Source organism: Oncorhynchus tshawytscha, linkage group LG18 (genome assembly GCF_018296145.1).
Source record: "Oncorhynchus tshawytscha isolate Ot180627B linkage group LG18, Otsh_v2.0, whole genome shotgun sequence".
In the NCBI taxonomy this organism is placed as follows: domain Eukaryota; kingdom Metazoa; phylum Chordata; class Actinopteri; order Salmoniformes; family Salmonidae; genus Oncorhynchus; species Oncorhynchus tshawytscha.
Window position 1 is genome coordinate 20,518,926 of NC_056446.1, and position 24,274 is coordinate 20,543,199.

Sequence of the window (24,274 nt, forward strand, 5' to 3'; positions counted from 1 at the left end):
GCGCCACCCACCTGTGTTGTAGGGTTTTTGAATCACCAAAGGTAATATGATCGACCACACACTCCCGCACAGTAGGTGGCGGAATGCACAAACAAAATGTGCAAGCACCATGATATCAAAGAAGAAGAAGTACCACTTAAAGTTGTCCTGGTTGATGCATGCAATGTCTGAGCAGGGGAACGCAACCCTAGTATGTTTGGAGAACAGCGCTGCAAGGTTTGGCCAGTGTATTTCTACCAAAACGCGCACACAGGAATTGTATGAAATTGGTAACTACAAAACGTTACCTTCGATTCGCTGTGGAAATCGAGCAGTTGAAGGGGTAAGTACGGTAATAGTAACACACGTTTTGTAAACAGGGTGAAATTGGTCTGTAAATTGTTAAACTCATGCACTTGGACGGAAAAAAGTACTACTTCACTCGCAAACAACTTTTTGGCCAACATGTATGCTGTATCATGATACACATTGTATTGTCTTGCTCATGCCAAGCCTGAGCGAAGTTATCTTGGCTAAATCAAGTACCACTGCCAACATTTCAGTAATACAATGCGCAACGTTCTGCCAAGCTTGTGGATGTCATGACAATGGGTACAAAGTATTTGCAATTAGTAATACAGATAAAAGGGTCAATCCACCAATGGAGTACATTTTGGGTAATGTAATTCATAAAAATAAAAAAAACACCTAATTTGTGTTCTATATCGAGTACATGTTCAACTTCATAAACATGTTTTCACACATCAACTGGTTAAATAAAAATAACGTGACTAGTAAGTGCCAAGTAACAGGGTTGAGGTTTTTATCTTAAATTAGACGAATTCTGTTACATGGGGAATGTAAGTGTGTTGTGTGCAACAGGGAGGGGCAATTGGATGCAGACTTCAGAAATGAAAGGCTAGACATGTTAACAATTTATCAATGAGTAACGTGTTATGCTCAGTTTCCCACCACAAAACACTGGGGGGACAGAAGCTTGTAAGTCACCAGCAACAGTACACTACATGCCCAATAGTATGTGGACACCTGCTCATTGAACATCTCCATTCCAAACTCATGGGCATTAATATAGATTTAGTCTCCCCTTTGCTGCTATAACAGCCTCCACTCTTCTGGGAAGTCTTTTCCCTAGATGTTGGGAAATTGCTGCAGGGACTTGCTTCCATTCAGCCACAAGTATTAGTGAGGTTGAGTGATTAGGCCTGGCTCGAAGTTAGCAGTCCAAAGGTGTTCGATTCGATTAAGATTTCCTTTCACTGGAACTAAGGGGCCTCGCCCGAACCATGAAAACAGCCCCACACCATTATTTCTCCTCCATCTAACTTTACAGTTGGCACTATGCATTGGGGAAGGGAGTGTTCTCCTTGCATCTGCTAAACCCAGATTTGTTCGTTGGCCTGCCAGATGGTGAAGTGTGATTCATCACTCCAGAGAACGCGTTTCCACTGCTCTAGTCCATTGCGGCGAGCTTTATACTACTCCAGCCGACGCTTGGCATTGCACATGGTGATCTTAGGCTTGTGTGCGGCTACTTGGCCATGGAAACTCATTTCATTAAGCTCCCAACGTACTGTTCTTGTGCTGAAGTTGCTTCGAGAGGCAGTTTGGAACTTGGTAGTGAGTGTTGCAACCAGCCAGAAATTTGACGAACTGACTTGTTGGAAAGGTGGCGTCCTATGACGGTGCCGCATTGAAAGTCACTGAGCTCTTCAGTAAGGCCGTTCTACTGCTAATGTTTGTCTATGGAGATTGCGTGGCTGAAATGGCCAACTCCTAATTTGAAGGGATGTCCACATACTTTTGGATATATAGTGTAGGTGTAATAGACACCTGGATTCAGGATATGGTGCATATACATTGGAAATATAAATGGGTTATGTCCACTGAAATCTAGTGCAGGGATGGGCTACTTTGATAAGGGTGGGTGCCACAATTTCTTAACTCATTAAGGGGCTGCTGTGGCTCACGGGTCTGCTTACCCATATCCACAAATGCAGTCAACTGATTTGTGAAATCAATCCATTTGTGCAGTTAAACTGCTTAACTCTCCTTTTGGGTGCCCAAAGTGAGATTTGGTTGGTTGTTTTTTAAAGTACATTTTCTGTAATTCTCCACTTTATGCCATGGGGCATAGACGATGTTGCTATTTTTATAACATTTCCTACAGTTTTACATGTTTTGCCAAGACTGTTGACGTGTTACTATGAGGGTGACTAACAAAATCAATGGGGGGGGCCCCCTGGAGGTCACGGCCCCTGGGCACGTGTTTAGATAGCTGGCTAGACTGTAAATTAGTCTCAAAATTGTTAGTGACTGACAACTAAACTGCTGGTGCACAACCAAATTTAGAAACTGCACTTTGTGTATTCTACTATTGTAGCTCTCAAAAGTAAGTTGAGTCCTCGACTGAGTACCTAAGGGTACTCGGCAGTGAGTGTTGCAACATGGCAGACCCTGCTCTAGGAGGACTAATGCCCTTGGCCATGTATTGTTTACATCTGTTGGTGATAGTCAGTGTTACCATGGCATTACCCACCTCATTCACAAGTTATCATGACAGGCTGGTGTTTTCTACAGCACACGGGAACACATTGTATTAGATGAGAAGAGGTGTGTGCGCCCGTGTGTTTATGCTGTACTGTATGCAGTTGCTCACACCCATGCATTCTGTGAACAAAGATAAACACAGTTGACCCTCGGCTTTGCGTTCTTTCTGCCACACAAATGCAGCCAATTTAGATGTACTGATTTTTAAAAAGTGGGTAGAACCAAAGACAAAGGGAGGAAAGAATGGCCCATTAGGTTAGAATGAATTTGGTTGGTTTAAGATGGCTGTTCCTCATTAATATAGCGATTTTTGTATTATAGTGAGTTCCCAAGACTAAATTGATGTAAGCACATTTTCTGAGGATTAAATTTGTTGTGTTGGCAATAGTGATGCTGACTAACTGCTGACTGGGTCCCAGAGGGTGGTGGCCTGGATATATAGGGAAGAGAATCTCCACTAGCAGTTCATCTGCTGACAGCGGTGAATGCAGCTAACTAGGAAGGTCAACAACTATTTACGTATGTTACTGCACCAGATATGAGACGGCTATAAACCATTCCTTTGCATGAGATAAAGGTTTATTATTGTTCAAACTTCCATGGCTACTGAAATGCTTTATTTTATAGTGCTACCATCATTGTAAACTGCGTAGATTTCTCAATTGCTCTGTAAGCTTTCACAAGGTCCAGAAAGGTAGATTAGCAGGCCACTCGTGTTGTATTTTGTCAGGATGTATTGGAGTTAACAGAGCCCACCATAGGAAAATGGGAGGGCTTCTTCTGATGGTGATTGTGGATCATCATCTGTCTCCCAAGTTAAACTATAATGTGGCCACCAATATGCTGACATCCCTAGTTATTCAGGAACTCTCAACGTGCACTCTGCCTCTCCCCTCCTAGTGGCTATTTCTTGCGTACCTAAGAATGCTTCAGTAGAACACGTTTTTGATTGGTGGAGGGAGGAATTCACTCAGTGACTCCAACGATGGCTATCCTTCTCCACAATTTTTGTAGTATGAATGCTGCTGTTTACTTGAATTAGAATAACTTTTTATAGTTATTGTCTTTGGTGTGGACGGCCCTGTAAGAAGTCACATCACATAGCCCAGAGCCTTGTTCCTTATTTCACATGACCCAAGGAAGATTCTCTCTGCCAGGGTCATGCTGCTATAGCATTTCTCAAAAGTGCTGGCTAATGATAATCTTGACAAGAATTTGCATTGTACAGTATATGCAGCACATTAACATTTGCATCTCCAGGAATGTCATGCTACACATTCTAAGGGATGTAATTTGCCTCTATCAGACAGTGATATGTGAATGAAGCAGCAGAGTTTCTGCATACTTTGCATGTAGGCTTATATCACATGCCATTCAGTATTGTATGTCTTAGACATAAACACTTTTGTGATGCAATTTACTGATTTGATTCAGTTGACCACAACCCTGTTGATAACTGCATGGTGTTGCCATCGAGGCCTCTATAAACCAATAATGATGTCAAGGTTATTTCAGGAATCTGTCCCTATAGTCAGGCAACTCCTCATATATTATCTCAGGTCAGGTTTGGGAGGAATGTGACAGAATAACATAACAAAAGTTAATAATTTACAAAGCATGTTAGTCTCTGCCTCTGTCTGTTTCGCAATAAACTGGTGTTTCTATGATTTGAAGACATCGGGGGCTTAGTCCAAAGCCAGTGTGTGTGGGGGGGCATCCTTCTCCGTCAAAGAATTTCAACAGCAAAATGCATGAATTTTGTGTACTTTGAGAGATTTGATTTTGTTCAGGTAATTTGCACCTTTCCATCTGCCATAGCAGACACTGCCAGTAGTCCATTACAGTAGCTACTGTGGATCTCTATTCTGGAACACTGTCATTTTCTACATGTCTTATCCCAGGTTCCCAGAACATTTCCTTATTAAAACTTGTAAAATGTGTGTGTGTGTGTGTGTGTGTGTATACCCCTTTAAGATATCGTAGCTCTAGAAAAAATTAATCTCCTCAAACCCAAAGGAAATAGTACACATCAATCCATATATACACTGCTCAAAAAAATTAAGGGAACACTAAAATAACACATCCTAGATCTGAATTAATGAAATATTCTTATTAAATACTTTTTTCTTTACATAGTTCAATGTGCTGACAACAATCAAACAAATGATCAATGGAAATCAAATTTATCAACCCATGGAGGTCTGGATTTGGAGTCACACTCAAAATTAAAGTGGAAAACCACAGTACAGGCTGATCCAACTTTGATGTAATGTCCTTAAAACAAGTCAAAATGAGGCTCAGTAGTGTGTGTGTGGCCTCCATGTGCCTGTATGACCTCCCTACAACGCCTGGGCATGCTCCTGATGAGGTGGCGGATGGTCTCCTGAGGGATCTCCTCCCAGACCTGGACTAAAGCATACGCCAACACCTGGCCAGTCTGGTGTTGGTGGATGGAGTGAGACATGATGTCCCAGATGTGCTCAATTGGATTCAGGTCTGGGGAACGGGCGAGCCAGTCCATAGCATCAATGCCTTCCTCTTGCAGGAACTGCTGACACACTCCAGCCACATGAGGTCTAGCATTGTCTTGCATTAGGAGGAAGGGCCAACCGCACCAGCATATGGTCTCACAAGGGGTCTGACGATCTCATCTCGGTACCTAATGGCAGTCAGGCTACCTCTGGCAAGCACATGGAGGGCTGTGCGGCCCCCCAAAGAAATGCCACCCCACACCATGACTGACCCACCGCCAAACCGGTCAGGAGGATGTTGCAGGCAGCAGAACGTTCTCCAAGGCGTCTCCAGACTGTCACGTCTGTCACGTGCTCAGTGTGAACCTGCTTTCATCTGTGAAGAGCACAGGGCGCCAGTGGCGAATTTGACAATCTTGGTGACCTCTGGCAAATGCCAAACGTCCTGCACAGTGTTGGGCTGTAAGCACAACCCCCACCTGTGGACGTCGGGCCCTCATACCACCCTCATGGAGTCTGTTTCTGACTGTTTGAGCAGACACATGCACATTTGTGGCCTGCTGGAGTTCATTTTGCAGGGCTCTGGCAGTGCTCCTCCTTGCACAAAGGCAGAGGTAGCGGTCCTGCTGCTGGGTTGTTGCCCTCCTACGGCCTCCCCCACATCTCCTGATGTACTGGCCTGTCTCCTGGTAGCGCCTCCATGCTCTGAACGCTACGCTGACAGACACAGCAAACCTTCTTGCCACATCTCGCATTGATGTGCCATCCTGGATGAGCTGCACTACCTGAACCACTTGTGTGGGTTGTAGACTCCGTCTCATGCTACCACTAGAGTGAAAGCACCGCCAGCATTCAAAAGTGACCAAAACGTCAGCCAGGAAGCATAGGAACTGAAGTGGTCTGTGGTTATCACCTGCAGAACCACTCCTTTATTGGGGGTGTCTTGCTAAATGCCTATATTTTCCACCTGTTGTCTATTCCATTTGCACAACAGCATGTGGAATTTATTGTCAGTGTTGCTTCCTAAGTAGACAGTTTGATTTCACAGTGTGATTGACTTGGAGTTACATTGTTGTTTAAGTGTTCCCTTTATTTTTTTAAGCTGTGTGTGTGTGTAGTGTTTAAAAAAAATATGAGAAAAATAAACATTTGAAATGTATATCAACTAATAGTTCTACACTATTTGTTGCGTGTGGGTATTTGCAACCCCTCGGTTAAAAACAACATTTCCAGTCCTTTTCAATTTCGTGAGAATATGCCTCGATCTCACTCGCTCCCTCCAAGATTATAGCCCACTCCTTTTCCCAGAAAACAACACAACCACTTGGTCAGCATTCATTATACTACACTGATTCAGAAACCCAAACTACGAACAAAACCTAATGATTCCATTGTACTCCCTCCAATCATTAGTTTTAAACTTCCTCAATAGTTTATGTACTTAATTGAATATGCGCTACCCTTGGATACAATACTGTACTTCCAATCTATGGAATTCCCCTAATTAGGGTACAGTATTGTATCCAAGGGTAGCGCATGTTCAATTAAGTACATATAAACACCAGTTTATTTAATCGTAAAAGTTAACTCTTCAGACCTGAATCCCTTACAGCCAAATATAGCCCAGCGAGCACAACTAACTCACCTATTCTTCCCAGTAGGCGAAAACATAACCCCTACTCAAACAACGTTCTGCCTTACCTCTATTGTAAGAGTAAAACCAAACTTTACAACTTTCCCTTCTCTTTCGGCTTCACCCTTATGAAATGTCCAAGACTTAAAAGTAACATGCAAATCGCCAAATTTATAACATACATCAGTCAACCCTTTAGAGCTGTGCCCACCGAAATGTTTTATTTTATTTTATCTGCATTAGATTTAGGTAACTGTTTCTTCTGTGATTCAGTTATTTAAATGCGACTCCTATTCTCAATACACTATTACAGCAGACCATTTAGGCAACAGACAACGTATTACATCGAAATCGCCTCGCTATTATTTTTTATGAATTCGTCTTTCAATTGAACCTAAACAATTTATTAACGTTCAGTTTATATCTTAAACAAACACTAACAAGTGTTTATTTCCAGGCAAAACATACCAATAGTTGAATTCTAATCCGAAATCCAGATTTGATTCTATTGATGCATAGGCTGGGCAACGAACCCGATTCTCCCGCATTGTAGGCAAGAATTCTACGACCAACGCTATTGAAATGGTGGAGACTCCTCGCAAATAACACTTTAAAATGGTCTATAGTCCTTCAGGCACATTACCGGGACAATTCCCAGAAAATAGCCCTAATTTAAAGGTCCAAGCATTTCTCTTGTTATAATTCTCATTACTCTCTTTCTCTCTATGTTCCCTTATCTTCTTCTTTTCCTTGACTTTTGTCACTCTATCTCCTACTCATAATTTAGGAATAATTACTATTGACTTTTGATAAGTTAATTAGGTCTCACACGCACAATTTTTTTCCCCTGTTGAAACTTTCTCTCACCCTTTCTCTGCACTTGCCTTCCTGCCTTCTTTTTCGGGCTTCAGACTAGAGGTCGACCGATTAATCGGAATGGTAGATTAATTAGGGCCGATATCAAGTTTTGGTAACAATCAGTAATCTGTATTTTTGGACACTGATTTAAAAATTAAAAATAAAGTTTAATTGTTTATACATCTTTATTTAACTAGGCAAGTCGGTTAAGAACACATTATTATTTTCAATGACTGCCTAGGAACGGTGGGTTAACTGGCTTGTTCAGGGGCAGAACGACAGATTTTTACCTTGTCAGCTCAGGGATTCAATCTTGCAACCTTACGGTTAACTAGTCCAACGCTCTAACCACCTGCCTCACGAGGAGCCTGCCTGTTACGCAACTGCAGTAAGAAGCCAAGGTAAGTTGCTAGCTAGCATTAAACTTATTTAAAAAACAATCAATCATAATCACTAGTTAACTACACATGGTTGATATTACTAGTTTATCTAGCGTGTCCTGCGTTGCATATAATCAGTGTGCCTATGTGAAAAAGGACTGTCGTTCAAGCCTATCAACTCCAGAGATTAGGCTGGTGTAACCGATGTGAAATGGCTAGCAAGTTAGCGGGGTTTGCGCTAATAGCGTTTCAATCGGTGACGTCACTCGCTCTGAGGCTTGAAATAGTTGTTCCCCTTGCTCTGCAAGGGCCGCGGCTTTTGTGGAGCGATGGGTAATGATGCTTCAAGGGTGGCTGTTGTCGATGTGTTCCTGGTTTGAGCCCAGGTAGGGGCGAGGAGAGGGACGGAAGCTATACTGTTACACTGGCAATACTAAAGTGCCTATAAGAACATCCAATAGTCTAATAGTATATGAAATACAAATGGTATAGAGAGAAATAGTCCTATAATAACTACAACCTAAAACTTCTTACCTTGGAATATTGAAGACTCATGTTAAAAGGAACCACCAGCTTTCATATGTTCTGAGCAAGGTACTTAAACGTTAGTTTTTTTTACATGGCACATATTGCACTTTTACTTTCTTCTCCAACACTGTTTTTGCATTATTTAACAACTGTTCCACAGGTGCATCTTCATTAATTGTATATGGTTCCTTGAACAAACATGGGAAACGGTTTTTAAACCCTTTACAGTGAAGATATGTGAAGTTATTTGGATTATCTTTGAAAGACCGGGTCCTGAGAAATGGATTTATTTTTTTGCTGAGTTTATATTAATATGGGCCATTTTCAGCCCTTTCCTGGGTAGCTTATCAGAGACACAATCTGGAAAATAGAAAACGAATCTAGATAATTTGCATTCAGCAGTCCTGTAATCAATTGGTGTGTGCTGCGGGTGTGAAGCTACGAAATGACATTTAGTCAGTTCTACCACCTCAACATTGACAATTTTTAAATGGGGTTCATGTAAATTTCCGCTTCAGTCCACAGGGGGGCACTCTGTCACCGTCAAGATACTTGCTTCAGTCAAAATCTCTTCTGTCTCAGCCAGCTAGCCAGAAAAGCTAGCTACAGAAACAAAACCCATCAAATACACTTGCTGGAAATGAACACTTTTTCTAATACCATGACTTATGTCAACATCCTTAGCTTGCCCGTTCACTAAATATACTGTTAAATAACTGACACCCAATCGCTTAAAGAGTGACTGTCTTTAAAAAAAAATGTAATTCCTTAAATGGTCTGTCATTGCTATGAGTCAAAGTTATTCTAGTGTAAACGTTGACTGTGTAAATAGGATAATTCTGGTCATAAAGACTGTCCTGTTTGGAACATCCATGCGTCAACATTTTAAGGTTGGGTTTTGATTTGACTATGTCCATTTGCCCACAAATATGGGGTGAACAGCTGCGGTGATTGCTCTCTATCCATTAGCATAGACATGGTCAGCAGCTTTGACTGTTTACATAAGACAACACCTCACTTTTTTTATATAACTTGAGAAATACTGCCCCAAACACCTTTTTAGTTGCAGCAACTGAAACATCCTCTGCAAAAACGTCAATTAATTACTCAAGAATTTTGTATCTTAGATTCCTTCTGGGGATTTTGAGGAAGTGAAATATAGGCTTCCACGTCTCCAGTGTCTCATGGGGGATAAATATCATGAATCACACCTCCAAGACTGAAATCTTGTGTTTTTCCTGTTGCTCATTAGTACAAAAAAACACCATTTATCGGCCTGTTCAGTGGCTCTCTAAGGATGCTGAGTGCTAATGCTAGCTTATTAACATTAGCCAACCCTTATTCTGATGGAGACTAGTGTTAGCTACCACTGACTTTGCAGTAACTGCTGCTGCTTCACTTTGATTTTCTGGTTGTTCTACCCTCTTTCACCGCATTCGCAGCTGCCTGTTTGTGCTCAACCTGCTTTCTTTTTTTGCTTCCCTTTCCGAAGAAATTCTAATAATCTATATTTGCTCTGTGCTATACTGCAGACTGACTGTGACAGGCATTTTGCTGAATTATGACATTGACATCTAAGCGGTGCTGTGGGAGAGGTGTCAAGGGACCATGAGCGTTCCACTGCCTTGTGAAAACAGTGCGCCTGGTGACTACCATACCCTGTTCACAGGCACGTAAATCTTTCCTTGCCAATTCACACTTTGAATGGCACACACACACAATCCGTGTCTTAATTGTCTCAAGGTTTAAATGCTGTTTTAACTTGTCTCATCCCCTTCATCTACCCTGATGGAAGTGGATTTACCAAATGACATCAATATGGGATCAAAGCTTTCACCTGGTCAGTCCATGTCATGGAAAGAGCAGGTCTTAATGTGTTGTATTTACACTACCGTTCAAAAGTTTGGGTTCACTTAATGTCCTTTGTTTTTTTTAACGAAAAGCACTTTTTTTTGTTGTCAATTTACAAAAAAATGACATCAAATTGAGCAGAAATACAGTGTAGACATGTTGTAAATGACTATTGTAGCTGGAAACGGCAGATTTTCTTAAATGGAATAACTACAGAGGCCCATTACCAGCAACCATCACTCCTGTGTTCCAATGGCACGTTGTGTTAGCTAATCCAAGTTTATAATTTTAAAAGGCTAATTGATCATTAGAAAATTGCAAAAGGTGTTATGTTAGCACAGCTGAAAACTGTTATCATTAAAGAAGCGATTGAAACTAGCCTTCTTTAGACTAGTTGAGTTTTTTTTAACCTTTTTTTATTTTACTAGGCAAGTCAGTTAAGAACAAATTCTTATTTTCAATGACTGCCTAGGAACAGTGGGTTAACTGCCTGTTCAGGGGCAGAACGACAGATTTTGTACCTTGTCAGCTCAGGGATTTGAACTTGCAACCTTTCGGTTACTAGTCCAACGCTCTAACCACTAGGCTATACTGCCGCCCCCAGTATCTGGAGCATCAGCATTTGTGTTCGATTACAGGCTCAAAATGGCCAGAAACAAAAACCTTTTCTGAAACACATCAGTCTATTCTTGTTCTGGGAAATGAAGGCTAATCCATGTGAGAAATTGCCAAGAAACTGAAGATCTCTTACAACGCTGTGTACTACTCCCTTTACAGAACAGCGCAAACTGTCTCTAACCAGAATAGAGTGGGAGGCCCCGGTGCACAACTGAGCAAGAGGACAATTACATTAGTGTCTAGTTTGAGAAACGCACGCCTTAAGTTCTCAACTGGGAGCTTCATTAAACAGTACCAGCAAAACACCAGTCTCAACGTCAACAGTGAGGAGGCGACTCCGGGATGCTGGCCTTCGCGGCAGAGTTGCAAAGAAAAAGCCATATCTCAGACTGGCCAACACAAATAAAATATTAAGATGGGCAAAAGAACACACAGAGGAACTCTGCCTAGAAGGCCAGCATCCTGGAGTCGCCTCTTCACTGTTGACATTTGAGACTGGTGTTTTATCAGGCAGTTGTCTTTTGAAAATGGATACCTTGCTTTTACTACCTCCCCAACTTTCCTGTCTTCCAATCATATTTTGTAGTTACTCTGAATCCAATCAATACATCATTTAGAATTATTTTTAAATGTTCTTTCTATTGTTGTCGGTCTGTTTTCACTCGTGTCACAACCCAAACATTGCACCCTTTTTCTCTAGCTCCCTTTTTTTTGGTTGCTATGGCAGCCAAGGCATCGAAAGGGAAGTGGGGGGCCCTGAAGGAGCACCTGACCAGCAGCCCCCCTGACCGAGATGCTCACCTTGAGGCCAACTTGGAGAACTCAGTTCCAGAGCTATGCATACGACTGCTACAGGTACCCACAGTGGTCAACTACTCAGGGGTGCGGAGGCGTCTAGAGGGGAGTGACCAGGAATGGATGGTGCAGTTCCTGGAGCTCAATGGACTGGATCTGCTGATGGAGGCCCTGGAGAGGCTGTCTGGCCGGGGTTGTGCCCGCATCGCTGACGCCCTCCTCCAGCTCACTTGTGTGGCCTGTGTGAAGGCAGTGATGAACTCCTCAGCTGGACTGCACTTTATACTGGACAATGAGGGATACGTCAGGACCCTGTCACAAGGTGAGAAAGAAGGCTAGTAAGCAGGGTGGCAAAGGAGCTTGGGAGGAGGTGAACAGGCCTGCTTGTCTGTCTGTCCGTTGGGACATAATCTCTGTTTTGATTGGCAGCCCTGGACACGTCCAACACCATGGTAAAGATGCAGGTGTTTGAGCTGCTGGCGGCCCTCACCTTGTTTAACCCACAGGGACACCACCTGGCCATGGATGCCCTGGAGCACTATAAAGTAAGGCCACCTTTTTTCATACAGCATAACATCATAAATGTACATAGAAAAATGATAATTATACTCATTGTTCACTTTCAAAGAAATTGTCAGATTGAAGCATCATTCATAACCCATGTGTTCATGCAAAGTATTAAAAGGAGGCTTATGGAAATATATTTTCCCTCATCTAAGGGACGGAAAACATATATTTTTAGAAAAGACTTAACCATAAGTCATCTTTATAACTGTCTCTGACAGAGTGTGAATATGCAGCAGTACCGCTTCAGCGTCATCATGAATGAGCTGCATGCGACTGACAATGTTCCGTACATGGTCGTCCTCATGAGTGTGGTCAACGTGATCATCTTCGGGGTAGAAGACCTGCGGAAAAGGGACAAACTACGCAAAGAGTTCATCGGTATCACTCCCTCTTAAGCTTTTTCAAAACTCATGTAATAGAGAAGCACAGGTATTGGTGCGAATAGGAGATGAAGCCCCTCATTGTCTCTTGAGAAAGGTTTCAATTGCCATGTGTACAGTACCAGTCAAATGTTTGGACTCAACTACTCATTCCAGGTTTTTTTCTTAATTTTTTACTGCTTTCTGCTTTGTAGAATAGTGAAGACATCAAAACCATGAAATAACACCTATGGAATCATGTAGTAACCAAAAAAAGTGTTAAACAAATAAAAACATACTTTGAGATTCTTCAAAGTAGCCACCCTTTGCCTTGACGACAGCTTTGCACACTTGGCATTCTCTCAACCAGCTTCATGAGGTAGTCACCTGGAATGCATTTCAATTAACAGGTGTGCCTTGTTAAATATATTTGTGGAATTTATTTTCTTCTTGCACTTGAGCCAATCAGTTGTGACAAGGTAGGGTTGGTATACAGAAGATGGCCCTATTTGGTAAAAGACCATGTCCATATTATGGCTAGAACAGCTCAAATAAGCAAAGAGAAACACCTGTTCATTACTTTAACACATGAAGGTCAGTCAATTCAGAAGAATTTCTCAAGTACTTTGAAAGTTTCTTGAAGTGCAGTCGCAAAAACCATCCAGCACTATGATGAAACTGGCTCTCGTGAGGACCGCCACAGGAAATGTAGACAGAGTTACCTCTGCTGCAGAGGATACGTTCATTAGAGTTTGCAGCCCAAATAAATGCTTTGAAGAGTTCAAGTAACAGACACAACCCAACATTAACTGTTCAGAGGAGACCCTGTGAATCATGCCGCCTTGGTTGAATTGCTGCAAAGAAACCACCACTAAAGGACACCAATAATAACAAAAGACATGCTTGGATCAAGAAACTTGAGCAATGGACCTTACACTAGTGGAAATCTGTCCTTTTGGTCTGAGTCAATTTTTTTTGGTTCCGACCACTATGTCTTTGTGAGACTCCGAGTAGGTGAACGGATTATCTCCGCATGTGTATTTCCCCCCCCCCGTAAAGCATGGAGGTGTTATGGTGTGGGGGTGCTTTGCTGGTGACACTGTCTGTGATTTATTTAGAATTCAAGGCACACTTAACCAGCATGGCTACCACAATATTCTGCAGTGATAGGCCATCCCATCTGGTTTGGGCATATTTGTTTTTCATCAGGACAATGACTCCGCACACCTCCAAGCTGTGTAAGGGCTATTTAACCAAGAATGTGCGTGATGGAGTGCTCCATCAGATGACCTGGCCGCCACAATCACCCATCCTCAACCCAATTGAGATGGTTTGGGATGAGTTGGACCGCAGAGTGAAGGAAAAGCAGCCGACAAGTGCTCAGCATATGTGGGAACTCCTTCAAAACAGTTGGAAAAGCATTCCAGGTGAAGCTGGTTGAGAGAATGTCAAGCGTGTGCAAAGCTGTCAAGGCAAAGGGTGGCTATTTTGAAGAATCTCTAATAAAATATATTTTGATTTAAGAAAAAATAATTACTACATGATTCCATGTGTTATTTCAGAGTTTTGATGTATTCACTATTATTCTACAATGTAGAAAATATAATTGGAAACCTTTTGAATGAGTAGGTGTCCATACCTTTGACTGGTACTGTATGTCTAATTTATGTGGAAACAGTCGAGGCTTAAGGAGTGTCTGAACTCTTACAAGCTAGAATCCATAGTTGCGACATACATTTTTGGACTTAATGAGAGAGAGCTTAGTTTAACTGTCGTACCCCATCAGAACCCAAAATATAAGCTTGTTTTTTTACACCAATGTTTGTCAAACACTGTATAGCCTCTAAACATGGATAAAATCATAATTTTTGTTATCATGGATGGTCAGTTTCTGCATCCATAGCTCTATGAATTTCTGTGGATACAGTTCTCCATGCCCTTCCTCAGCTTTTTACCAAGAGGCTGCTTTATTTTTGTTTGAATTAAGGACTCTAGCTTTAAAGATCAACCTTGCACAAATTGTTTACTAGTATCAATAAGTACCACACCAGTGCTTACTTGGTGTGGTGTGTTACATATGTTGCAAAAATAAATCATAATGATGAAGATATTGCAATCGTTATAAGCAATGACTTGAATACAGGAAGTGGAGGTGGACATGTTAAACTGGTTACAAATGTTGAACCTAGCTGTGCCATTTTTTTGTCTCCCAGGGCTTCAATTACTACAATTACTTTCAAAACTTAGGTAAGTTGAGTCTTTTTGCCCCCCCCCATTATTTTCGATTCATTTAAAGTATTTCACAGGTTCTGAACTTTTTGTAAATTAGCAAATGCTTTGTTCTGCGCTGCACACATTTTCTGTCACACTGCGACTTGTTTTATCCTGTGGAAATACATATTTGTATGTGTGACAGAGAGACTGAGGATGTGGACCTGAACATCCAGTGTGAGGCCTTTGAGGACACCATGGCAGAGGATGAGGAGGAGATGGAGAGGGTGTACGGGGGCATCGACATGAGCAGTCACCAGGAAGTCTTCACCACACTCTTCACCAAAGTAAGCACCAATAGTCTATTTGTAAATGGAAATCCACCACAGATGATACAAATAATATAACGTTCTCACTCCAGTTGAGTAGCTCCCCTGCATCGGTGCAGCTGCTGTCGATCCTGCAGGCTCTGTTGTTGGTAGGTCCGGAGCAGAGCGAGGTGTGGCTGGCCCTGGAGGCCCTGGCTGACCGCGCTACTTTGCTGGCACAGGACCGTGAGTCTCTCATCAATCACCTTCTCATGGTCCATAAACATTGTGTGGCCGTGTACGCTGACATGTTATGGCCGGTTTGTCTGTGCGTGTGTGTTCTTTAGCTGATGTTGACTCCACCAAGCGCCTGATGGAACGTCTGGTGTCCTCCAAGGGTCAGCAAGGGTCACCTAAGGTCAAGACCACAGACCGGGGCGTTCAGATTGATCGGTCAATCTGTCCATCAGGTCTATCAGGGGTCCTCATTAAAGAATCTACCACCCCTGTTGCCACTTCACCTCCTCCCCATCTACCACCAAGCATGAGAACTTTTGTCCCACCACTTCCTGGCTTCTCTGGGATGCCTCCCCCTGGCCTCCCTCCTCCACCACCACCTCTACCACAGATGGGGCATGGAGGTCTACCACAGATGGAGCATGGAGGTCCTCCCCCACCCCTGCCAGGCATGATGGGTCCACCGCCTCCCCCACCCCTGCCTGGCATGATGGGTCCACCGCCTGGCATGATGGGTCCACCGCCTCCCCCACCCCTGCCTGGCATGATGGGTCCACCGCCTCCCCCACCCCTGCCTGGCATGATGGGTCCACCGCCTCCCCCACCCCTGCCAGGCATGATGGGTCCACCGCCTCCCCCACCCCTGCCTGGCATGATGGGTCCACCGCCTCCCCACCCCTGCCTGGCATGATGGGTCCACCGCCTCCCCCACCCCTGCCTGGCATGATGGGTCCACCGCCTCCCCCACCCCTGCCAGGCATGATGGGTCCACCGCCTCCCCCACCCCTGCCTGGCATGATGGGTCCACCGCCTCCCCCACCCCTGCCTGGCATGATGGGTCCACCGCCTCCCCCACCCCTGCCTGGCATGATGGGTCCACCGCCTCCCCCACCCCTGCCAGGCATGATGGGTCCACCGCCTCCCCCACCCCTGCCTGGCATGATGGGTCCACCGCCTCCCCCACCCCTGCCAGGCATGATGGGTCCACCGCCTCCCCTTGGTGGCGACGAAATTATAGTGGCCCAGAGTGTGCAGATGCGATCCTGCTACACCTCTTCACCCAAGGTGGGCCGCTGCCCCACACTGCGTATGAAGAAGCTCAACTGGCAGAAGCTGCCATCCAGAGTGGTGACTGGTAAGGGACCTGTCAGAATGTCACCTTTGAATTAAACTGACACATACAGCTGACCTTGATAAGTGCCCATTGGATTAATTCAAACTGTAATTTATAAGTCGAAATTAAAACACTGTCCATTATTTTCTCTTTCTAAAGCTAGTCACTCCATGTGGACCTCGGTACAGGTAGATTCTCTGGAGCCTGATTACTCCAGTATTGAGGAGCTCTTCTGTCTGCCAGTGACTGACTCAAAAGCCAAAGGCAGCACCCCTGCAGTCAAACAGGAGCCCAAAGAGGTAGTGTGGTCTTACCCTATCTCATTGTAGTCTTTGAAAGGGTCTTCTAATCGTACTCTCTCCACTGTGATCGTTGTCATTTTCCTTACACCATCCCCTGTTTTAATTTCAAGCTTCATGCTTTTTCTCCATCTACAGATTTCTTTCATTGATGCCAAGAAAAATCTTAACCTGAACATATTCTTGAAACAATTCAGATGGTGAGTATTTTCAGAGAAGGTAATATGAAGAGAACCTTAGTAGAGGAAACACCTTAAGACTATTTACATTAGGAGAGTTAAAAATACATGTTGTCCCCTACCAGCTCACATAAGGACTTTGTGGCCATGATTCAAAAAGGTGACCGGTCCAAGTTTGATGTGGAGGTGCTGAAACAGCTGCAAAAGCTACAGCCAGAGAAGCATGAGGTGCGTGCCGGCCACAGGAACCCCTGCCAAGTCGATGGTTAAGCCGACGTGGCTATACTGTATTTTTAGATCTAAATACATTTTCAGTTTCTGATAGATGTAGTGTTGGAAACCAAATGTTTGTCAGTTTATTGTCATAGAAAAATGATATTATTTCCACCACAGATTGAGAACCTGAAGTCCTACCAGGGAGAGCGGGAGAAGTTAGCTGGTGTGGACCAGTTTTATCTCCAGCTCCTAGCTGTTCCATGGTAAAGTTCTTGACAGCGTTCAATAACCTAGGACTGATTCACCCTAGATGTTGACCGTGGTCCTGTGTATGTGTTTTACCCCCAGCTACGCTCTGAGGATCGAGTGCATGTTGCTGTGTGAGGAAATCAGCTCAGTGTTACAGATTATGCAGCCTAAAGTTAAGCTGCTGGACGAGGCCTGTGAGAGTAAGTCGAGGCACCAGGCTAGCGGCTCTACCACCTTCATCTCCCCGACCGCTAATTAAACGTCCTTTTTATTTTATTCTCTTTAATGTGTTATTTGTATCCTGCAAGGTCTGAGAGTGAGCACTCGACTGCCAAGCTTCTGCATGCTCATTCTGGACGTTGGAAACTTCCTCAACTATGTAAGAATCCGTAACGTGATACCATACAATAACCAAACAGACAAAATAGGGTCTCACAACAACGTTTTTAGTGAGAGAACGACGACTCCTGACGCTGGTCTGTCTAACTTTGTTCTACAGGGAAGCCACACAGGGAACGCTGAGGGCTTCAAGATCAGCACACTGTTGAAACTCACTGAAACCAAGGCCAATAAAAGTCGCATCACGCTGCTCCACCACATCCTAGAGGAGGCTGAGCAGAACCATGATGACCTGTTGAACCTTCCAGATGATCTAGAGATCTGTGAGAAGGCTGCTCGGTAATGGGGGGGAAAGCTGTATACAACTTTTGCAATTTTTCAGTGGTGCCAACATTGTAGAGTAATCAAAGCTTGACACGGGAGGCTATGCTAATCTTACCGAGTTTATAATTTCCTTCCACAGTGTGAATTTGGAGACTCTCCAGTCAGAGGCGAGTTTGCTCATCAAGCGGTTGAAAGAGTCAGAGAAGAAGGTGGCTTCCTCCTCTGTGGCGGCCATCAAGGAGCAGTATCTCACTGCCATACAGGTGGGTTGCTATACCTCTCCTCACCACCAGAGAGTAGGTGACTGTGGTTTCACACAAGCGCCCCTTTAATGGTGTCAGAGATTAGCATGCCATCAGGTTGGTTGCCAGATCATAACTAAATACAGCTCCTGAAATGGCTGTCTACTCTAGGGAAGCCAGGAGGCCTGCAGGGAGCTGGAGGCGAGGTTTGCCTCCATCGACAGGAAGAAGGAGGATCTGGCACAGTATCTGTGTGAGGACTCATCCCGTCTCTCCCTGGAGGACTTGTTCAGCACTTTACATTCCTTCAGGGGACTCTTCATCAAAGCTCTGAAGGTGAGAGAAACAAATTACTTATGAACACTTTGTGTCTATTGACTTTCCTATATAAAACCATTAAATTCAAGCATTTATTCCAATAACTGGGCCATAACTTTGGACTGTATAGGTCCCCAAGTTTTGTTTAGTCTAAATACCACATTGCTATGGTTTCACATTTGCGTTGTGGACACCTGTGCTGCTCTGTTTTCTCTTGCTTTTTACGTTTTTATTTTTATCATAGGACAATCAGACCCGCCGAGAGCAAGCGATTAAGGCTGAGAAGAGGAAGAAACAGCTGGAAGAGGAGGATTCCAAGAGACCAAGGGGGGAGAACAGGAAGATAAGTAAGTATAACCAGCAGCCAACACTCCAAATAAGTGTTACCTCATGGCCATCCCTGGTAGAGCCCTGCACAGGCATTATTTTAAAGCCTACCCATGCCCACGATGTTCAGGCCCCACCCTACCCAGGTCCAATTACTTCTGCCAAATTTAAGGCCCTGCCCGAATCAGAAATAACTTCCTCTGTTAGTATCCATTAGCTGCTAGTCTCTGTCCCTTGCTCCCTGTGCTGCTCGCACTGTATGCACACTGTGCATGGCTCTGCTAGTGTGAGTATCCATAGCAACACCTCTGTTCAATGACAGAGAGCAGTTGATTGTAAACTAGCTACTTTATCACTCTAAACTCAGTCAACTCAAGGAACATTTTCAGTAAAATAATCTTTCATGTGGACTCGTACAATGTTCTGGTCTAAAATTTGACAACATTGAAGAACTTCTGACACCACTATGTACTGTGCAGCAGAGCATGAGCAAATGGCTCTGCTTCAAAATGTTAATGATCAATTTAGTGATACCTGAGCCCTACCCGTACCTTAGTTATAAAATAAAAAAACAGGCCCCATCCGGCCCTAACCCTATAATGACGTGTAGTAGAGCTCTACTCCCTGGTAACTAGTCACGACTCAAGTGTCCCATTACCAACTTCAGACTGCTCCTGAAAGGGTTTCTGCCTAACTGTCTTGATACTCTTCAGAAGATCCCTTTCCTGGTCCTCTCCTTCATCTGCACTGATCTAGAAGAACTGGGGAAGTGAAAGCATTGCTCACAAGACTTTCTTTGCTTTTAAATATCCAGCCTTTCATCGCTCAGTGCAGATGAAGGAAAGGAGACTAGTAAATGATAGAACTTTCGAGGACGGTCAACACCTGATAGTTGACCAGTGCAAATTCAAACACACTACCAGAACATTGCATGTATCAAGAGTGGACTGTTTTGAGATTCACCCTCTCTCTCACCCCCAGTTCGTAAAGCCCCCCCGGTCCAGGAGGGCTGCATCATTGACCACCTGCTGTCTGACATCAGGAAAGGCTATGCGCTGAGGAAAACCAAGCACCAGGCTGACAGAACCAGCCTGCCTTCTGAGGACAAGAAAGGGGACAACATTCAGCCTGGTGGTGAGCATGAAGATGGCACCGGTCATTAATTCTGCTGCTGCCCATGGCTGTTTTTGAAATGCAGTATATTATTAAGGCCCTGTTCAGTAACTTGGGCTGGGACGATACCAGTATCACGATACTAATGTTGGAAACAAACATGTTATCCAGTCACGTATTTATTTTCCAACCTTTAGCACCCAATATTTTACATACAGGAGGATTTTGAAGGACCAAAGAGTTTGTTCAGCTTCGAGTTTTCATTTTTGCCATGGGAATTTCTTTTTGTGATACTGGTATCATTACAGCCCTACCAGTAACACTCCCTTACCTCTAACCCCTAGGCACTTGTAGATCTAAAAGGATTGAATGTAGAGGAGGTTTGTAAAGGAGGTAACTGTAGTTAAGCGTGCTTTATGGCAGTCTTTAATGAATCTTTTTCCTTTCCCTTCTCCCTTAGAACAGTGCACCAAGCTTAAGGGAACATCTGCTATAGATGCCAAAGAGGAAGTTGAAAAGGGGACTTCACCCATTGACCTAGGACAACAAAGCGGAGATCCGGTCGTAGTGGAGTCCGGCCTCCCCACAGACCCCTCACTTCAGTCGAGTTCTCCCAAAACACCAGGCCCCTCAAACCTTCATACCACCACCAAGGATCACATCCAGAGTGAACACCTCAACCCTGGGATGGATTCCTCTACTGACTGCCAGCTCAAGGAGTGCCCAGAGGGGGAGGGGTTTAAGGCCGCTGAATCCAAGGTTGAGAATGTGAACAGGAATGCATTCTCAGCTGCTGGGGATGGTCCAAAGAGCAGAGATGCAGAGACCGATGGGAACAGAGAGAGTGGAGCTGATGGAAATGGGTTCGAGGAGACTCCATCAGAGTCCCCCTCAACCACAGCTGATGTCGACGCAGAGTCCAAACATGCACAGAAACGGGGGAGTACTAAGAGCCATGGCAAAGGTAATGTATTCAAAACGAACCCCATCTTGATAGAAAATTAACCATGCTTGGCAGCATATCTTGATTTCATATTTCTTTAGGCCTGTAAGAAAAACATTGTTTCTTGTCTTTAATTCTCTAAAAACAGCCAAGCGCAAAGGAAAAGACCACACTAAACTTAAAAAGGTGTGTGTGTTACAATGAGGGAGGTTCTCCTCCTTTCAGGCTATCAGAAACACCATCCACTAAGCTTGCATGGATCTCACTAGATCCTTGGTGATTTAAGGGTCCTGTTTCACTGGCTGTTCTGCATCTTGGCCATCCTGCACATCCCTCCCTTTTCCTCAGTGACCTTTCTGAAGCTATTTGCAGTTACTGTTCCTGCTTGAGCTCTCTTCCATGTCTGTGGTATGGTTAGCCTGGCTGGCTTCCTGTTGGTGCTTTATGGTTGACTTCCAGGGGCTTTTTGGTGGTTGTATATTGTCTGTCAGCTAATACCGGGTGGTTGGAGATTCATAGGCTTGCCATCATTGGATCCCCCTAGTACATGAGGTGCCCTTATGATGGGAGATGTGATACCCCTTGCGCCTGACGAAACGCATACCGACTCACTGAACATTGCGGGACCTCAGCCAAACTCTGGACCTCAGCAGAACTCTGCCTGTTCTCCCTACCAACACACACAGAGATCAGATCTGGGCCAGTGGTTTTTGTGGGTCATGACAGTGTTGTTGATTCACTTGGTTTGAGTAACTTTTTGTGGATTTCACATTTTGTCAAAGAACATTGCCTCTATAAATGTTGCATTTGATGTGAACACCAACTACTGACTTTTGCCAGATTGTTCTCCATTTTTTTTTTTTATGATGAACATCTCAAGAAAGTAGTTTGTTAGTGTGTGGTAAATCTTTGTCACTGCCAAGGGATGTTACAATCACAGATGTCCCCTAAAGATGACATCACTTCATGTTAGGTGTGGGGTCTATGGATCTCGTCTCTCCTAATAGCCAGTGTGCAGAGTGCACCGAGCAAGCGGCTATGGCTCTGTCAAGTTTAAATGTTTTTGCCTCATACACACACAGTGGGTGTAAAACAATACTCTCAGTGTGCTTTTTAAATGCACTTTTCTTGATTGATTTAGATTTTATTAGGATCTCTTTTTGTCCTCATTTGGACTAATCTTCCAAGAGTCCTTAAACTTTAAAATACAATCCAATATTCACAAATAACATGCTGTTACAAACATACCATAATATATCAAGTAAATTAGAAAAAAGAACTAATGACGATCTGAAAAGAGGTTAGTTCAGTCATCTACCATAGTCGTGCACATCACAATCCTATTTCCTAGTGGTTTAAGTATTCCTGAAATTATTTATTGAAAGATTTCTGGTTTCTCAATTTGTTTTTGTTTTTTTCGCTTTGAATCTAAATGTTTTACTTCTCTGCTGGTGTAAGACATGGATGGTCGATGTCCTATTCTTTGTATTGACTGAATGTCTCTTATCAACTGAATCCTGTAGTGAATAGATTTTGGCCATAATAAAAAAAGGGTGCTTACTTTATCTTGTCGATTGCTGACCACTTAAGAACATTGCATGACTACAACAGAATAATCATATCACCGCCTTGCACAGGAGAAAGCAGCAATCTGAAGCCTTCTCACTTGTTGATTCATTTCCCCACACCACAGAACGGTAGTTCACCCAACTTCCAATTCATATTTGGGTTGTTTACCTAAGAATCTTTCCCAGTTTGATATATATAGCTATCCTTCTGACCATGCACCCTATCTTCATTATTTTATCAAATTTATTTATATAGCCCTTTGTACATCAGCTGATATCTCAAAGTGCTGTACAGAAACCCAGCCTAAAACCCCTAACAGCAAGCAATGCAGGTGTAGAAGCACAGTGGCTAGGAAAAACTCCCTAGAAAGGCCAAAGCCTGGTTCCTCTCTAGGTTTCTTCCTAGGTTATGTGGGGTGGCCAGTCCTCTTCTGGCTGTGCCGGGTGGAGATTATAACAGAACATGGTCAAGATGTTCATAAATGACCAGCATGGTCCAATAATAAGAAGGCAGAACAGTTGAAACTGGCGCAGCAGCACGGCCAGGTGGACTGGGGACAGCAAGGAGTCATCATGTCAGGTAGTCCTGAGGCATGGTCCTAGGGCTCAGGTCCTCAGAGAGAAAGAGAGAATTAGAGAGAGCACACTTAAATTCACACAGGACACCGACTAGGACAGGAGAAGTACTCCAGATATAACAAACTGACCCTAGTCCCCCGACACAAACTACTGCAGCATAAATACTGGAGGCTGAGACAGGAGGGGTCAGGAGACACTGTGGCCCTATCTGAGGACACCTCCAGATAGGGCCAAACAGGAAGGATATAACCCCACCCACTTTGCTAAAGCACTGCCCCCCACATCACATAGAGGAGTTATGAGCTGACCAAAGTTGAGAATGGTGCTGGGATGTATAGTGGCCGTTTTACAGGCTCTTGACCAATTATGCTATTTAGTGTGTTTGTTTTGCGCTGACATATTTTTTTACATAATGTTTCCTTTGACTGAAAATCGCTTCCGGACATCAGAACAGCTATCATTAACCTCGAACTGGATGAAGAATTCTACTTCAATGCCTCATCCGTGCAGGATATACTGCTCCCCCGGGACCAGGCCCTAATCCCCGACGCTCAGAAGTGGAAAAGCCGCCTAACATGGGGGCACCTTGATTAAATAAACCGCCTTTACCCTCTGTTCTATTGGTGAATGTACAATCACTGGAGAACAAACTAAGCTCAGTTCGAGACTATCCTGTCAACGGGACCTGAAGTGCAGTATCCTATGCCTCACAGTATATTAACCAACGAGGACGGTTAGTATTCAGACGCCTAGACTTTTCCCACATTTTTGTTACGTTACAGCCTTATTCTAAAATGTATTAAATATATTTTTAATCAATCTACACAATACCCCATAATGACAAAGCAAAAACACTTGCAAATGTATTCAAAATAAAAACATACCTTATTTACATAAGTATTCAGACCATTTGCTATGAGACTTGAAATTGAGCTCAAATGGCTCTTCAACTTGATTGGAGTCCACTTGTGGTCATTTCAATTGATTTGATATTTGAAAAGGCACACACCTGTCTATATAGTGCATTTCAGAGCAAAAACCAAGCCATGAGGTAGAAGGAATTGTCCGTAGAGCTCCGAGACAGGATTGTGTTGAGGCACA

General features: G+C 43.7%; 1 protein-coding gene across 1 annotated transcript; it reads left to right on the forward strand.

The window, feature by feature from the left end:
• Positions 1–143: 143 nt before the first annotated feature.
• Positions 144–22,591, forward strand: LOC112217660 (inverted formin-2). Its single transcript, XM_024378103.2, is given in 22 exon segments — positions 144–322; positions 11,587–12,003; positions 12,111–12,226; positions 12,467–12,626; positions 14,821–14,854; positions 15,024–15,165; positions 15,240–15,372; positions 15,474–16,048; positions 16,051–16,498; positions 16,637–16,776; positions 16,915–16,976; positions 17,081–17,183; positions 17,349–17,434; positions 17,520–17,620; positions 17,729–17,799; positions 17,920–18,098; positions 18,223–18,346; positions 18,497–18,661; positions 18,888–18,990; positions 19,952–20,104; positions 20,544–21,047; positions 21,175–22,591. Coding segments are annotated over 21 exon segments (3,852 nt in total). The 5' UTR covers positions 144–322; positions 11,587–11,606; the 3' UTR covers positions 21,231–22,591.
• The last annotated feature ends 1,683 nt before the right edge of the window (positions 22,592–24,274 follow it).